The sequence below is a fragment of the Cheilinus undulatus genome, linkage group 5 (genome assembly GCF_018320785.1).
Source record: "Cheilinus undulatus linkage group 5, ASM1832078v1, whole genome shotgun sequence".
Classification (NCBI taxonomy): domain Eukaryota; kingdom Metazoa; phylum Chordata; class Actinopteri; order Labriformes; family Labridae; genus Cheilinus; species Cheilinus undulatus.
The window spans coordinates 53,969,103-53,987,771 of record NC_054869.1 but is presented as its reverse complement, the minus strand read 5'-3'; the positions used below and the strand labels follow the sequence as shown (position 1 = coordinate 53,987,771).

Here is an 18,669-nt window from a genome sequence, read left to right as displayed (position 1 = left end):
ACCAAGCGGGGTCAACAACTGCTAAGGATCATGGGTAAAAGTCTCCAAGTCTCTGCTGATTCCAGCACTGAAGAGTTCCTAACTTCCACAGACATTAATGTAAACACTGAAACTGAAGCAGGAGCTTCATGAATGGTTTCCATGGTAACAGCTGCATGCAAGCCTCACATCAACAAGTCCAACGCCAAGCTTCAGATGGAGTGGAGTAAAACACACCGACACTGGACAGTGTCGTTGGTCAGTAATACTCAGAGGGGAGACATCCTCACCTTTTAGGGACTCTAAAGCTCATTTACTCAACAGTTGAACTTTATTTCTCTCTTTTAAATGATGTGGAAAAAAACAATACCAAGGTCAAATATTTAAAAGGTTTTATTATTTCTGACTATTAGCAGGGTAAAAGCAACTAAACAGATGAACAGGTTGAAAAAGAAAGATTTCAGAGAGGGCTAGTGATTATTTCTAACATACAGAGGTCAGTAGTCTTATTATCATTAATAATAACATTGATCTTAGTGCCTAAAACTGAAAATAAAACAAACTATTTCAATTTGAATAAATAAATGTAAAGCAGGTTTAGGACATTTTTTCTCAGAGTTTTGTATAAATATATATTTAGTTAGTTTGGTTGAAAAAGTCCTTGATAGTAGACTCACTCAAATACTTTACTAAAGTAGAAAGAGGAAATTAAACCAAAAGAAAAAATGTTAAACCTTTTTTTAAAGTTCACTACAACACACCAGCATCCAGTGGGAAGATGTGAGAGATGGAGCACCACACCTCACAGCACGCTCTGGACCAGAATCTGTGGTGGATGAGTGAATGTGGGATCCTGCAGAGCTCCAGGATCCTCCAGAGGGCATGTCATCGTGTCGAACACATTCAGGAAGTCAGAGAAGGCTGAAAGCAACCCTCCACTGAATTCTGGATAGCACTCAGTGAGATGGTTGGATGTTGGATGTTGGATGGATGGATGATGGAATGATGGATGTCTGATATTGGATGTTGGATGGATGGATGGATGGGTGAATGGATGGATGTTGGATGGATGATGTTAGATGGATGGATGGATAGATGATCGGATGGATGGATGTCAGATGGATGGATGTTGGATGGATGGATGGATGTTTGTTGAATGGATGGATGTTGGATGATTGGATGGATGGATGGATGGATGTCAGATGGATGGATGTTGGATGGATGGATGTTTGTTGAATGGATGTTTGTTGAATGGATGGATGTTGGATGGATGGATGTTGGATGGATGGATGGATGCCCCTAATACTCTAATAAATTCTGTAAAGTCAGAGTTTAACTCCCCTTTCTTTCAGAGACGTATCAGGATCCCTGAAGGAGCGCTGTGGTCCCTTAAACAGTATTTTTATATTAACGGTGCTTTAGTCGAGTATTGGAGTGAGTAACCAGCTAACAAAGAGTAAAATAATGAAGACATAAAATAGTGAGCGTGGCGTTAATCATCGTCTCCTCCACAGATCTTTAGCAGAGTCTTTCTATAATCTCCTCCACAGTCCGACTGAAACACAAACAAGTTTACAGCAGAATTTTACTTTTCATCAATACGACAATAGCTTGTTGGATTCAAACACATTAAAGGAGTTAACATCAAAACATTTCATCTTTCCATCATGTTTATATTGATCTGATGGTCTTCAGATGTTTCAGAATATTGCTGTGTTTAAAGAAAGAGGAAAGGTCATTAGTTTGTTATAGAGGTCAGAGTTTCCGTTAGCCGGTATTTCCCAGTCTTTGGCGGTTTCACAGCCTAATGTCCAGCAGATAAAAATATAATGGCAAAAATGTGAAAATATGCCAATTACCAAATAAGTAAAAAGTGAATTTTAACATGTTATATAATGTGGTACCTAGAAGTTATACTGTTAAGAAGTCTTTAATATAAACTCAAAGAAAGTTACAGTGGGCCAATGGCGAGAGCACTGTTTCACTTCCCTGAAGCCGGGTGTTCATGCTTGGGCGTCCCGGCCAATCAGCGGCAGCAGTGAACATCCATGAATGAGAGGAAGACGGGACTAAACTACCCACAGTGGAAGGTTTTGTCTTTCTTCAGGACTATTCCAAATAAACCACGATGGATGGATTTACTGTTTTAGCAGAGGTTACAGTTGAGATCATCAGTATGAGGATTAATATGGGACAACTGATGGTAAGACTCAGTTTTCATTTTAATTCAGAGGATGGTATTTGGCTGTTATCAGCTGCTAAATTATGGTATCAGCTAATGTGCTAAAGTGCTAACTTATAACTAATGTAACTGCATGCACAGTTATACCTCTGCAGTTGATCCAGAACGCAGCAGCACGTCTGGTCTTCAACCAACCCAAGAGAGCTCATGTCACGCCTCTTTTAATCTCTCTACACTGGCTTCCAGTTGCAGCTCGCATTAAATTCAAAACTCTAATCATTGCTTACAAAGCAGTAACTAAAACTGCTCCTGTTTACCTGGAGTCCCTCATCCAGGTCTACACCCCTTCTCGCCCACTACGCTCAGCCAGCGAAAGGCGCCTGGTACTTCCAGCACATCATGCTCCTAAGTCACTAGCTCGACTCTTTTCCTCTGTTGTCCCTAAATGGTGGAATGAATTACCCAACTCCATTCGATCTACAGACTCCCTGTCTACTTTCAAGAGAAGGCTAAAGACCCAGCTCTTCAGAGAACACTTTGCACTTAGCTAGGCAATTCTCTACTGTTGTCCCCAGTAGTAGATTGAGTCTCAGCCAGACTATTCTCCACTGCTGTCCACGGTGGTTGAATGAGTTTCCCAACTATAGTTAGCTCGCACTGTCCTGCTCTACTTCTGGGATTTCTTTGCCCAGCTCTTTGGGAATGATCCAGCACTTGGTACTTGGTAAATAGTTGTTGTGAAGTCTAATGAATGGCGATTAGTGATCCCACATTTTCCTTGATTCATTGTTGCTGTCTAATAACAAAAAAAAAAAAAAAAAAAAACTACATAAACAACGTATATTTTAGGTACTCTGCCTTAAACTCTACACGGCAGCACTTGCGTCCAATTGAACCTGAAGCACTTGATGGCACTTACTGATGTTGTTTCTTCTTGTCTAGATCATTGCTTGTGTTGTTCTTGCTCTCAAATGTACGTCGCTTTGGAGAAAAGCGTCTGCTAAATGACATTGTAACATTGTAACATTGTAATGTGAAGCTAAGGGCTGTTATATGTTTGAATATAGAAATATAGTTTTCAGCTGACTGCATGTGTGAAAGGAAAAGCCCTCAGCTTTCATTAGTTTGTTTAAAAAGCTGCACAGACAGATAAAAGAAAGTCTGTCTGCATCATTTCTAAGGTCTGGTCATGTGATCTCTGTGTCTACCAGGCTGTAATGACAGGATAACATCATTTACGGTTGGCTCGGTTTCTGCTGTCCCAGTCTTGAGTCAGAAATAAAAACGTGTTTCAGCACAGACCTCCAGCTGTGTCAGAGTTTACTGTTGAATGCAGGTTATGGGTCACAGGGCTACCTAGATTTAATGTCTGGTGGTTATTTTTAAAAGGATAAAATTCTTAAGGACTGCCGGACACTTTGGCCAGAGACAAAAAAGACTAGCAGAGACTCTGATCAAGTTATTGGTGAGTAAATGATCAATAAAGTTACAGCAGCAGAGAGAGAAAGTGAGGAAAAGAGGGGTTAAATCAGGATCAGGTGGCTGAGAGGCTTCAGGTAAAGTTTAGGTGTGTTAGTCGTCTCCTCCACAGATGGCCTTCACCGCCTCACAGAGCTCCCCCGACAGATCGGACTGGAAAAGACAACCACAGCCACGTGACCGGGAGACAATAAAAATAAACAATAAAACAAAAACAATAAAACAAACAAAAACAAATAAAACAATAAACAAAAACAAAACTATAAACACAAATGAAAAATAAAACAATAAAACAAACAAAAACAATTAAAACAAACAAAAACAAATAAAACAATAAAAAAAATAAAAACAAATAAAACAATTAACACAAATAAAACAATAAAACAAACAAAAACAAATAAAACAAACAACAAATAAAACAAAACAAAAACAAACAAAACAATAAACAAACAAAAACAAATAAAAAACAAACAAAAACAAATAAAACATTAAAAAATTAAACAAAAACAAAACAATAAAATAAACAAGAACAAATAAAAAATCAGTGCAACAAAAAAAAAGCAAATAAAACAAACACAATAAGACAGTAAAACAATCAAACAAAACACAAAGAAAATAAACAAACCCACTAAATGTTACATTTATAAAACCTTTTTTTTGTGTGTTTTGAGCTGCAGCGTGATCGTTTACTCTAAAAGTAAATCTTCACAAATTTGAGAGGAAGCTGAGAAAAATTCACTTCAACAGCCATAAAAAGCAAAAAAAGGTCTGTCAGCGACAGATCCCACAGCAGTTACCCATGTTTGACTAACTATTGTTTATTTCTGTAATTTTTATTATCATTTATTTTGTGATGTTTTTATAAAAAACGGCCATAGCTGAGATTTTCATCCATCTTTGTCAGATTATTTTATTTATTTATTTATGTCAGGCGCTTTAATGACTTTATCTGATTATCTCTGTGTTTTTATTTAATGGTAATAATTCACATTACAGACAGAGATAAAGGATGTCAGAGGTGAATTCATGTTTCTAGTCATATCTGACTCCAGATCACTGATCCTGCTCTCAGATAAAGCAGTGAAACGATGATGATGATGATGATGAGTGTTTCACTGAGAACCTTATTATCACAGCAGGGATTCAGTTAAACAGCTTCACAGAGAGCATGACTGTCTGTTAAAGACTTTAATAGGAGCAGAGAAAGCAGCTGGGGTTTGATTTAAACAGATTAAATATAAATACACTCTTCATTTAAAGTCATAATTAAAGTTTTCTGCTCACCTCGATGGCCGAGTGCAGCGAGTACTCGCACAGCTTCTTAAACTCAGCTCGGATGTCGAGAAGGTCGATCTCAGAGCGACTGACCATGATCCTGTTCAGGGTCCGCTCGTCTGTGCCCCCGCCCTAAAACACATTCAGTCATGTTATTATACACTAACAAGAACCCATTATACACCAGTACACACGCAGAAGAATGAAGGGTTTACCAGTGCAAATCTGAGTATAAATGCCCCGTTTGAACCTTCTGACTCTGGTTTGGAGCTCCTGAATAACTCTGAATCTCTTCTCTGCTGATCAGGCTCATATTATGGGCTGTTCTCTCTCTAAATAAACACGTTTGAACAGCTGCAGCATGGATTTACCTTCATGGTCTGATAGAGACGCTCTGCGAAGTACGCCGGGACGCTCTTCACACATTTCACTGCAGAGAACACAAACATCAGCGCTGTCATTCATTTAAGGATTATTGTAGCCTCCTGTCTCTATGTAGGGGACGGGACAGTAGGAACTCAGGGGGCGGGGGGGAAAGGAGCCTGGGGTCAGATTTAAACCCAGGCTGCACTACAGCATGGTCTAGACCTAACAGAACATCTGAGAATGGTTTAGAAGGCTCTGTTTGTTAGTAAATCTAATGGCCTTTATTAACATTAATCACTTTATTGATAACATTATTGATAAAGCTGTTAGGACTCACCTACAGCCACCAGCAGCTCCTTAATGTCTCCGGACATTTCTCCCTCGATGCTCTGCTGCAGAGTTTTCCCACTGATGTTCTTAAACTCCACCAGAGCTACAACAGAGCCAGACATGAGACTGGATTCCTCCATGTAATACCAGAATAAAAACAAATATAATAACATTTTAGGCCCATTCTCTGGGTTTTTAAGGGTTAATTCTCTGGGTTTTTAAGGGGTAATTCTCTGGGTTTTCTTAGGGGACATTCTCTGGGTTTTTAGGGCCCATTCTCTGGGTTTTCTTAGGACCCATTCTCTGGGTTTTCTTAGGACCCATTATCTGGGTTTTTAGGGCCCATTCTCTGGGTTTTCTTAGGACCCATTCTCTGGGTTTTCTTAGGACCCATTATCTGGGTTTTTAGGGCCCATTCTCTGGGTTTTTAAGGGTTAATTCTCTGGGTTTATAGGAGCCTATTCTTGGGGTTTTTAGAGGCCTATTCTCTGGGATTTGTGGGGCCCATTATTTGGGTTTTTAGGGGTCTATTCTCTGGGTTTTGTGGGGCCCATTCTTAGGGTTTTTAGGGCTCCAAGCAGAATATAAAGCATCTTTTCCTCTCATGAATGTTGTCTGAACGGATCAGTGAGGGCGTACTCTGCCTGAGCTGAGGGATGCTCCTCGTGCAGAGGATTTCTACAAATTTAGCCTCATCAGTTCCCCACTTCTTCTCCCCGGCGTCGTACAGCGCCTGCATAAAGACGATAAAACTGTCAGGAACATCATAAACATAAAGGCACATTTCACATATTTAAAGACATTTTCTTAGACTGATCATGGCGTTGCACCTTGGCGTCCTCTCTGGCCTTCTCCATGTCCACAGTGGTGCTGTCGTCTCTCTTACCCTAGAAATGAATCAGACTTACATCAGTGAGACATTGAGCAATGATAAAATTAATAAATATATTTTACTGACTTCAGCCAGGAGGAGCAGAGCGTCCCCAAAGTCTCCAGAAACTTCTGACTTCAGGTCAAGGGTGACCTTCTTCTCTGTTTCTGAGGAGGAAAACGCCAAAACCCATGACAACGTCAGAGTTTAAATTCATCAGTCCAAACACCAGAAAAACAAGATTTAAGTCAGTGATTCTCTGCTGGTCTCACCTCAGGACCCTCAGCCAGATCTTTGGAAAGAAATCTGGACCCAGATTTAAAACATTATTTAATGCATGGACCGCTTATAAGATAGAGGAGAGAGGTTTCTGGAGCCCAGTTAAGCTGGGGGCCATGGAGGTCAGCAAAACCACGGTCCTTTCTAAAGTTAATCTGTAATAACTATATTTAATGTTTAACCTGAGTAATAACAGAGCTGAGCCATGAAAAACCCAAACTTCAGGATATTAGAAATAAAGCAGAAACCACATGATCAATAATCAAATCATTGAGACTTTAATAACAGGAACACGGCCTCACCTTGAAGGTAGACGTCAGTGAGAGCTCTGATTTGTTCGGTGGACCTGGAGGCAAAGATCTCGATGAGAACATCGTCTGCTGTCCCAGCTCCCTGAAACGTTCAGGCAGAGCAGATCAGTCCCACAGAGCAGAACATCTCTGGACATGTCGGCACGTCTTCATGAGCCCAGTGATCAAGACCGAGTCAACAGTTTGAACGATGGTTGACCAAATTTAGAGATCCTACTGAACATTTGTGGGTACAAAAACGTGAAATATCATCTCTGGAGAGAGGATGACCACGAGTCTGACCTTCATGGCCTTCATCACTTCATGGCAGTCGTAGACAGCAGGAGGCGTCACCAGAGCCACCAACAGGTCCTGAAAATCCCCACCAGTGTCTCCTCGAAGGTCGTCCACCAGCGCCTGGAGCACATGCGTAGAAACATGTTGGAAACATGTAGAAAAAAAATGTAGAAAACGTAAAGAAACAAGTGTAGTAAACGTGTCAAAAGCATGTAAAAACATGTAGAAAAATGTGTAGAAAACATGTAGAAAAACATGTATAAACATGTCAAAAACCTGTAGAAAACATGTAGATAACATGTAGAAAAACCGATAGAAAACACACAGAAAACATGTAGGAAACATTTCGAAAAATATGTAGAAAACGTGAAAAAACAAGTGTAGTAAACATGTCAAAGGCATGTAGGAAACATGTAGGAAAACGTGAGCATACAATGACAGAAAAGTCCTATGTCAGGTCAGGTATGTAGTTTGATACTGTGGCTGGTTTTCTCCTGATCCATTCTCTAAACATCTGAGGAGTTCTCACGTACGACAGACTCTACGTGGCGTCATGTTCAGGGAGAGGAGAGGGAAAGTCTGCGGTTTAGGGCACAGCCAAATAAAGGCTGTGTAAATAAACATGGCCCCGTAGAATCAGACAGGCACAACCCTCAGAGCCAGATCCATGACGGCACAAATAATAATAATAATAATAATAATATCTTGAATTTATATAGCGCCTTTCAAGAAACCCAAGGACACTTTACAGGAACACAAAGAAGCAGAAAGGTCTGCACACCTGGAAGGTCCTGTTTAGAGGTTCCCCTTTAATGGGAGATCCCAGGTGTGTGCACCGTTCTGTAAACATGAGGCTGACAGATCCTCCCTCCTTTCATCCACCACACCCATGTAAACAGACACAGGCTCACATACAGCCATGCAAATCAGTGAGCAGGCTGCAGCTGCAGCAGACTTCCCTTTAGAGTAACCTGACACGCCAGATGGATTAGTTTCACACATCCATCTGGAAAGCTTCAATAGGAAACGTTTGAGAAAGGCAGAGGATTTGAAAAAAACTCGGAGTGTGATTGGGTGAACCCTCTGTTTGTCACATCTCTACGGGCCAATAAGAGCAACAAAACGTGACGTAGCTGCTATCGGGCTGCGCAGCTACTGAGGAATAATGCGAACCATGGCAACTGTAGACATGTCAGCACTCGACTTTGTAAACAAATCAGCTCACTGCTGTTCTTTGTTCTTCTTTTAACGAAGAAATGTCGTCAAGCTCTGATAAAACTGGCGGTTTAGCAGCATCCACGCTAATCTCTTCCTCCATAACTGCACCAGCTCTTGCTGCTGCTTGTTTACGTCACGACTCTGCCGCCCCTGAAAGTACCGCCCCTCATCACTGATTGGTCCTGTCACTTTCTAACCGGGCCCAAACGGTTCAGACGGGAGCTTTGAAGATGGATTCGCCAGTGAGAAACAAGGAGGGGGCGTATCCATCTGCTTTGCGAGGTTACCTTTAGAGAGGACGGTGACAAGATTTCAGTGATTCAAGTGAACCTGATCAACATGAAACCTTTATTTCTACACATCAGTCTGGCTGAAAATATCCTCATGGAGATACGACAGTCAGCTTTTCTCTACTGGAACCACTGATCCCAGTGAATCCATCCAACATCCATCCACCCATCCATCCACCCATCCATCCAACAATTATCCAACATCTATCCAACATCCATCCACCCATCCATCCATCCAACATCCATCCATCCATCCATCCATCCACCCATCCATCCAACAATTATCCAACATCTATCCAACATCCATCCATCCATCCATCCATCCACCCATCCATCCATCCAACATCCATCCACCCATCCATCCACCCATCCATCCAACAATTATCCAACATCTATCCAACATCCATCCACCCATCCATCCATCCAACATCCATCCATCCATCCATCCATCCACCCATCCATCCATCCATCCATCCAACATCCATCCACCCATCCATCAACCCATCCATCCAACCAACATCCATCCATCCATCCATCCACCCATCCATCCACCCATCCATCCATCCAACATCCATCCTACCATCCATCCATCCATCCACCCATCCATCCACCCATCCATCAACCCATCCATCCATCCAACATCCATCCATCCATCCATCCACCCATCCATCCATCCAACATCCATCCATCCATCCATCCACCCATCCATCCATCCAACATCCATCCATCCAACATCCATCCACCCATCCATCCACCCATCCATCCACCCATCCATCCATCCGTCCATCCAACATCCATCCACCCATCCATCCACCCATCCATCCATCCATCCATCCATCCAACATCCACCCATCCATCCATCCATCCACCCATCCATCCATCCATCCATCCATCCATTCTGGTACCATATAAAGGATAAACATTCTTAATGTCAACATTATAAAATCAACATGCCAATAACACAGATGTTAGAATATATTAAACATGAATAAAGTTAGCGCCAGTCGTTATGTTTGCTGTCAGAACAAAGTCCTCATCAACCCTTAAACCTGCTGATCAGACAGCAGCAGTTTCTTCCTGATTCCTGATAGATTTTTATAGATAATAATAGATGATAATGGTGTGAATGACAGCAGGCTCTATGGATGAATGAATGAAGAGCTCACTCGGCCTGTGGCGTCCTGATAGGCCTCACAGATGAGCTGTCTCTGAGCGCTGCACCTGTGGGTCAAAATGTCGACCAGAGTCTTCTCCTTGGTTCCTGAGAGATCGGAGAGAAACAGAAAAACGACTGAGAACAGACAGGGACAGGAGCAGGAAAATAAAAAAGGCTGTACATTAACATTCTGGTTAGCTCAGCCTTCTCAGGAGCATGGATCAGTTCTGTCCTCTAACCAGTGGTCCTGGTTACACTGCTCTCTGTTCCTCCTTTAGCTGCTGTTCAACGCTCTTCCTCTTTCAGATTATTGTTTTATCTCCTGATTGCTCATTTTGTGTTACACTGATTGTTGTAAAGTACTACATGTGTTATATTTATAGTTTTATTGATAAATATGGGTTAAATCTACTTGTTTTTCTGATAGAAATGTGTTATAATTATTTGTTTTAATGTGCTTTATTGATAATAAATTCAGGCTGTTATTCACTAATGTCTCTAAATTAGATAGAAATTGAATGAATGAAAATATATAATTGATCACATGTTAATGTTTTCATGTTAATTTGAATAAAAACTGACCATTATGTTTTTATAACCCTGGCAACATGATTTCACATCACCTTCCTCCACCCCAGCCTCCCCCTTTATAGACTAAAGCTCCACCTCCTCCACCCCAGCCTCCTCCTTTATAGACTAAAGCTCCACCTCCTCCACCCCAGCCTCCTCCTTTAGAGACTAAAACTTCACCTTCCTCCACCCCAGCCTCCTCCTTTAGAGACTAAAACTTCACCTTCCTCCACCCCAGCCTCCTCCTTTAAAGACTAAAACTTCACCTTCCTCCACCCCAGCCTCCTCCTTTAAAGACTAAAACTTCCCCTTCCTCCACCCCAGCCTCCTCCTTTAGAGACTAAAACTTCACCTTCCTCCACCCCAGCCTCCTCCTTTATAGACTAAAGCTCCATCTCCTCCACCCCAGCCTCCTCCTTTATAGACTAAAGCTCCACCTCCTCCACCCCAGCCTCCTCCTTTAAAGACTAAAACTTCACCTTCCTCCACCCCAGCCTCCTCCTTTAAAGACTAAAACTTCACCTTCCTCCACCCCAGCCTCCTCCTTTAGAGACTAAAACTTCACCTTCCTCCACCCCAGCCTCCTCCTTTATAGACTAAAGCTCCATCTCCTCCACCCCAGCCTCCTCCTTTATAGACTAAAGCTCCACCTCCTCCACCCCAGCCTCCTCCTTTAGAGACTAAAACTTCACCTTCCTCCACCCCAGCCTCCTCCTTAAAGACTAAAGCTCCACCTCCTCCACCCCAGCCTCCTCCTTTATAGACTAAAGCTCCACCTCCTCCACCCCAGCCTCCTCCTTTATAGACTAAACTTCACCTTCCTCCACCCCAGCCTCCTCCTTTATAGACTAAACTTCACCTCCTACACTCCAGCCTCCTCCTTCATAGACTAAAGCTTCCCCTCCCCCACCCCAGCCTCCTCCTTCATAGACTAAAGCTTCACCTCCTCCACCCCAGCCTCCTCCTTAATAGACTAAAGCTCCACCTCCTCCACCCCAGCCTCCTCCTTTATAGACTAAAGCTCCACCTCCTCCACCCCAGCCTCCTCCTTTATAGACTAAAGCTCCACCTCCTCCACCCCAGCCTCCTCCTTTATAGACTAAAGCTCCACCTCCTCCACCCCAGCCTCCTCCTTTATAGACTAAAGCTCCACCTCCTCCACCCCAGCCTCCTCCTTTATAGACTAAAGCTCCACCTCCTCCACCCCAGATGAGCATTTTTAAAAATATATTTGCAGTCTTCCTGTTTGTGCGCGTGCGTGTACCCAGTCCTTCGATGGCCTTCCTCAGCGCCACGGCGTCGTCTCCTGCATCAAAGTTAGCTCTGGGTTTGATGGTTCCTCTCTCCCCGCCCTGAAGAGAAAAATAATGATCTGTATTTCTTTATGATAAATGGGCATTTATGATTTATTTGTGCAGTTTTCTAATTATTTATCAAAGATAGATTTATTGATGGATTATTGGACCTACTTTCACAGAGAAAGATGAGGATTTGTTCACCAGGTCGTCCAGGTCTTCCTGCAGAGTTCATGTTCAACATTAGAATATTATCAGACTAAAGTGCAGCTCATCATAAAACCATTAGAGGTGAAGTGGTCGTACCCATATCGAGCTCATGATGACAGCAGGAGCTTTCTCTGTGAAGAATAAAGAACATAAATACTCACTGTTCTCACTTTTACTGTGAATTTAGTGTAAATCAAACATCAGGGCACATATAAAACTGATTTTTGTTTTAAAGAGGCTGTTGAGCCCATTTGTGGCTTTTTTGGTCCTTTTCTGTTTCCTTATCTTTAATATTTCTACCGTGTTATTGCTAACAACATGAATTTTGGAGAGTGTGTTATTCTCAATGTCATAACCTCTGACAGGTCAATAATAACCTCTGTAGACTTTTTCTACCCACTCAGCCTGTTGGGGACCAAAAATGTCCCATTAAACCTCAGTTATTGATCCTCCAGCCAGCACAGTAAAATAACCTACATTTATGATTTTAGGCTTTTATTCTGGAGTCAGAGCTTCGAAAATTCAGTTGTTTCTGTTTGTCACCAAATGTCAGCAGTTTTACCATATTTAGCAGGAGGAGAAATTAAAAGTGTTGAGCTATAAAAATGTATCAACATTTGATATTTATGAAAATGCTGACATTGATTAGAAAATTAAAGCAAAAAAGTGGAGTTTTCATGTGGAGTATTTTTATTGCTATATGTATGTTTGCTGCCATTTTGACCACCTACACCACGGGTGTCAAACTCAAGGCCCGGGGGCCAAATCCAGCCCATGGGACGGTTATATCCGGCCCCATAGATCCTGTCATATTTGTATTCTAACTGGTCCACCAGTATGAGGTCTGCAGATTTCCTCCAGTATAAAAATGTAAACTTCAACTTGATTATTTAAAATCTCCTTGTTAAGCCATAAAAATCTGAAAAGTAAAGAGTAAGAAAGATTAGATAAAAAGTCAAGAATGTGGGGAAAAAATGAATTTGTGTTTTATATTTTTAATTTTGCATCTCAAGATTACGACTCAAACTTATGATTTTAACTTTTCATTTCATGCTTTCACCTTTTCAACTCATAATTTGGAATTTATATATCACATTTTTTTATCTTTTAGATTCACAGTTTTAAATTTAAAGTCATATTTTAACCTTTTCAACTCCTTACTTTGGCTTTTTAATCCCATATTTTAAAGTTTAAACACATAATTTAATTTTTTTCCTCATATTTGATATTTTAAATTCATAAATTTTTACTTTCTGCGTCATATTTTGACCATTTACACTCCCAACATTGAATTTAAATCATATTTTTAACTTTTTAAGTCATCATTTTGAATTCTAGCTCATATTCTGACATTTTAAACTCCTATTTGTTTTTAATCCCACATTTTGAACTATCAGATTCACAATTTAAAATGTTAAGGCATAATTGACTTTTAAACTAATGATTTAAAATTTTAAGTCATATTTTGACCTTTCAAACTTATGATCTTAACTTTCTCCTCATATATTTGCTCTTTAAAAACATTTTTCTATTTCTAATTTCGTCTTCTGATCTTTTAAACTAATACATTTGAATTTTTATCCCATATTTGAGCCTTTAAATCATTTTTCCTTTTTTGAATTTCCAGATGATTTATCATCAGTGCTGGTTTTTATATTTTATCACTGGCTAAATGTTGACCCAGGTTAGACCTAAATCCAGAACCGGGCCCCTGCTGTGACTGAGTTTGACCCCCTGACTTACACCCTTGAATTTTTAATCCTTAAAAACAGAAATAGCCCAGTAGTGGTGTTCTAGGTTGTCTGCTGTGGTGTCGATCTTTAGTCAACAGTTTATTGAAATAAAATGTCTAAATATTTATCAAAAACACAGCCAACAAAATCCAGATTGAATTTTGGTCTGGTCCCAGCCCTAGATGTGGGTCTGTCCTGTTTTAGTACCTGAGAAGAGCTGTTTCTAAATATGTGGTTCCCTCTCTCTGATGGGTCTTAGATCAACAGTGAGGGGCCCATACTGGTCCCCTTACTAAACCGGCCCCTCTAGCTGATGTATGAGAGGATAAATGCAGACAGGTGCAGCTCAGAGTACTCACCTGGTCACACCTGTGCTCAGTGACGTCACAGACCGTTAAAAATAAAATCCTAAATATGAAATTAGAGATGAAAAAATCCAGCGAGAGGAAAGCAAAATCCTGAACTCACCTGTGTGTCTGTCTGAACAGGAAGCTTGTTCCGCCACACCTGAAATCTGAGCTCACCTACCTGAGAGGAGCTGGGACGACGCCCAGTGTGGGCAGGGCTGCCTTCAGGGACAGCTGGGACATTTCCCACTCTGCCTGTCATAAACATTGCTATTTAAATGCACCAAATGATCCACAATTTGATCCTGTTAGTTTCCTTTAACCTTTCTGTTGTCCAGGGGGGTTACAGCCCCCAGAGGTCTACACTTCCTCCACCCTTTAAAACCCAGACCCAAACAGCCCAGATCCACCACAGGGAACCAAAAAATCCCCGCTGACACCTCGGAGGTTAACAGAAAGATTGTTCTGTTTTTATAGGTACAGCTCAGTGCAGAACTTTTGGGCCGAAGCCTGAGGATGAGGAGGCAAAACTGCATTTACACATAAACATAAATAAGACCAAGGGACTTTTACCATACCGTACCCTTGGTTCAGTGGTTCTCAACCTTGGGGTAGGGACCCCCTTGGGGGTCACGAGACACTGAGACGGGGTCTCCAGTTGCCCTTAAAAACTAAGAATATTTTTTAAATGGCAGTTGCCACTTTATCAAATTTTGACCCATTTTCATTATATTTCCACCAATTCTAACACATTTTTGTAATTTAACACCTATTTTTGTCAGTTTTAAACTCTTTACACCTCTTTTTCTGCCTGTTTTTGCCCTGTCTAAATCAGTTCTTGCCACTTAATCATAATGTTGCCTCTACTGACCCATTGCTGCCACAATAAACTACTTTATACAATTTTTTACACCCAGTTTTTCCCATTTTAACCACATTTCACCATTTTATATGCCCATTTTTGCTAGTATACCAATTTCTGCCAATATCTGCCTATTTTTTATTTCTCAGTTAACCCTTTTTGCCAGTTTTTCATAAGTTTTTTTTATACCATTTCACCAAATTTCCATCCATTTTTTCAGATTTAAAGCCAGGCACTATTTAGCTTAACTCTCTTTAACCTCTATTTATGCCCATTTTTGCCACTTTAACCCATTTCGGCTACCTTTAAAATCCAATTTCACCACCTTTTGCACCTTTTTTGCCATTATTAACCCATTGTAGCAATTTTTAAACCAATTTTATTCTTTTTTTACCAAAGGGGATTTACATTTTTAAGAAGGCTATTTACTACACACAAAAAAAGATTAAAAAAATGGTGAAAACAAGAAAAAATGGTATAAAAGTAGAAAAAAGAAGTTGCACAAATGGGCAAAAAATAGGACAAAGTGGTATGTAATGGCAATAGGTAGGTTAAATGGGCAAAAAAAAATAGTAATAAAGGAAAAAACATGGATAAAAGTGGCAAAAATTGGAAAAACGTTGCAAACATGGGCAAGAAATGGGAAACAAGTGGATTGTAATGCAAAAGAAGTTGCAAAAAAATGGGCAAAAAATTTAAAAAAACATTGGTATTTAATGGCAAAAGGTAGCTTAAATGGGCAAAAAGTGGTGAAAAAGGGAAAAAATGGATAAAAGTGGCAAAACATTGGATTAACAGTAGCAAAGATGAGCAAAAAATAGGAAACAAGTGGTATATAATGGCAAAAGGTAGCTTAAATGGGCAAAAAATGGTGAAAAAGGGCAAAAAAATTAGATATAAGTGGCAAAAAGAAGTTGCAAAAATGGGCAACAAATAGGAAGGCTAGGGTTAGGCTATTTATGCCTATTTTTGCCACTTTAACCCATTTCGGCTACTTTTAAAATCCAATTTCACCACCTTTTGCACCTTTTTTTTTGGACATTTTTAACCCATTATAGCAATTTTAAACCAATTGTATTCTTTTTTTTTTTCCACCAAAGGGGATTAATATTTTTAAGAAGGATATTTATTACACAAAAACAGATATTTTTTCTTTGACTAGAGTGGTTATTTTTTCAGTTAGATATGAAACATGGATATCACAGCTTAACTTTAAAACGGACCATGGTTTTGTTGACCTCCATAGTCCCCCAGTTTGTCTGGACCCCAGAAAGCTCTCCCATTTATCCCCTTATGGACTGGCTGGTCTTCACGACTATTCCAGAATATTCCTGGCTGTTGAACCACCTTCAGGTATGGTGGGGGTCCCTGGTCTCTGGGACCTTTATTTTGGGGAACCCTGGTCTCTGGGACCTTTATTTTGGGGGTCTCCGGTCTCTGGGACCTTTATTTTGGGGGTCTCCGGTCTCTGGGACCTTTATTTTGGGGGTCCCCGGTCTCTGGGACCTTTATTTTGGGGGTCGCCGGTCTCTGGGACCTTTATTTTGGGGGTCGCCGGTCTCTGGGACCTTTATTTTGGGGGTCCCCGGTCTCTGGGACCTTTATTTTGGGGGTCTCCGGTCTCTGGGACCTTTATTTTGGGGGTCGTGGGCTGAAAAGGCTGAGAACCGCTGCTGTCAGAGACAAAGAAAAGCTCATCTCTCGCTCAGTTTCCATGTTTTATTAGTAAAAAAGGCACCAGATACAGGCATCATGTTGATATTCTCATAGATATTCTTAACAAAATAATAGCACCAAAAATATATCAGACTATGATTCTCCCTCCAGCTTCCTGCTCTCCGATGATTGATAGGCACGTTTACAGGAACAGGAAGTGGATCAGACACGATAACATGTCACAGTGCTCGCTAACCAGTGTCAGAACAGTAAAACATTTATGACAAAATAAAAGAAATTAAAAAACATCCCAGTGAGCAAAGACGTGAGGAGGTTTGGTGTCTTTGGGCAGAGAGAAGGCAGATAGAAACACGTTTATTATAAAATACATCATTAAAAAGTGATTATCATCATCATCATCATCATCATCATCATTGTTAATAACAGTATTAAGGCTAAAGCACTCAGTCATCACCGGGTTTATTAGAGTCATTTATCAGCTAAAGCAAAGAAGGAAAACACTTTGGATGTTTATACTGACATGATGAGGATAAATACTGCATGGCACTGATACTGGCAGACAGTAATAACACAGGTATGTTCAGAAATAAGGACCAGATGTGATTTACAGTGAAACGTCTCCAGGTAAGGCTCATTAAAGACGAGCAGAAACAAAAACATCCTCACACTGACATCCTGGCTGGGTTTTCAGAAACCTGATCAGAGTCCCCTATGTGGACTCAGGTATCTGACAGCTCAGACCGATACTCAGGGGGTCTGGGAGGTCTTCATCCTGATTGGACGGCTGTGCAGACGCCAGCATGTACTGGCACGTGTTAAAGACCGCCATCATCTGATGTGAGCGGCGGTATTTCAGTAGTCAGTGAGGGGAATCCTCCCATCAGCAGCTTCACAGCCAATCAGAACGCCCCGAGCGGATGTTAATGCGAGGTCTAAACGGGGTCCAGCACAGAGTAAGGATGCTGTGAAGGTTTAATTGCACTTTGATGGTTCTCATTCATGGTTGTTCTCTCCCTCAGCTCGCCGTGCGTTTGACACGCTCACTAAAAAGCAGCAGCCACCGTGTCGTGGTCACTCCACAGATTAATAAAGTTTATTCAAAATAAAATCAGTGACTGAAGAGGGGCTACACGCACCGGCTCTACAGCAGAGACGTTAAACAGTAAAATGACTCAGAGCAGCTCGAGAACTACAGACGCCATCTACAGACGCCATCTACTGACGCCATCTACTGACGCCATCTACCGACGTCTTAGTCTCAGACCAGAGAAACTGACGCTTTAATCAGCACACTAACAAACGCTGTCAGGTGCTTAAGGTTTTTGTACGTTTGTTCACGTAGACGGTGGGGATTGGTGCAAAAAACAAACACAAAAAAAGTTTGAAATGTTAGTCTCATGAATCGAACTAAAGGCTGGATTTTGCTTTCTGCGTGGACGTTTCCGGCTGAACACCTCTGAGTCTAGTCAGCATGATTCATCAGACCTATCTACAGTTAAAACCATTAATCCAAAACCTGGACTACAGTCCTCGTCCAAGCAGATCCACTAACAGTTCTTCACAACATCTAAAACACTATCTCTGCTCTCAGTGAGCTGAAAAAAAATGGGTGAGAAGTGACGAAAAAGTAAGTAACAGGTAGCCAAAAAAAAAAAAAAACGGCAAAAAAACAAAAACAAAAACAAGTGAAAGGTTACTAAAACAGGCAAAAAGCAGAAACAAAGGTGGAGAAAATGGGCAAAAAAAAGCAGTGGCAGAAATGGGGGGGTTTAAATGGCAAAAGGAAGCTTAAATGGATCAAAAGTAGCAAAAAGAAATGGCAAAAAAGGGGGAAAATGTAAAAAGTGGGATAAAAGAGGCTAAGACCAGTAAAAAAGAGCAAAAATGGGATAGAGCTGTCAAAAAAAGTGGCAAAAGCTGGCCTGAAGCTGTAAAAATGGATTGAAAGTGGCAAAAAAAGGAA

At 40.9% G+C, this 18,669-nt stretch overlaps 1 protein-coding gene across 2 annotated transcripts; it reads right to left on the bottom strand.

Moving 5' to 3' along the window:
* Window positions 1-1,163: 1,163 nt before the first annotated feature.
* On the bottom strand, window positions 1,164-14,299 carry anxa3a (annexin A3a). Of its 2 annotated transcripts, none has more exons than XM_041786705.1 (14): window positions 14,180-14,299; window positions 12,184-12,218; window positions 12,052-12,099; window positions 11,847-11,934; window positions 10,023-10,117; window positions 7,355-7,468; window positions 7,064-7,154; window positions 6,570-6,649; window positions 6,442-6,498; window positions 6,251-6,344; window positions 5,619-5,714; window positions 5,287-5,345; window positions 4,925-5,047; window positions 1,164-1,534 (listed from the first exon to the last, which is right to left on the bottom strand). In XM_041786705.1, exons 2-14 carry the CDS (start codon window positions 12,196-12,198, stop codon window positions 1,472-1,474), a joined length of 1,023 nt encoding a protein of 340 aa, XP_041642639.1. In that variant the 5' UTR covers window positions 12,199-12,218; window positions 14,180-14,299; the 3' UTR covers window positions 1,164-1,471. The 2 variants fall into 2 exon arrangements, with proteins under 2 accessions (XP_041642639.1, XP_041642640.1); XM_041786706.1 differs by lacking the exon at window positions 1,164-1,534 and adding an exon at window positions 3,100-3,793.
* Window positions 14,300-18,669: the final 4,370 nt, after the last annotated feature.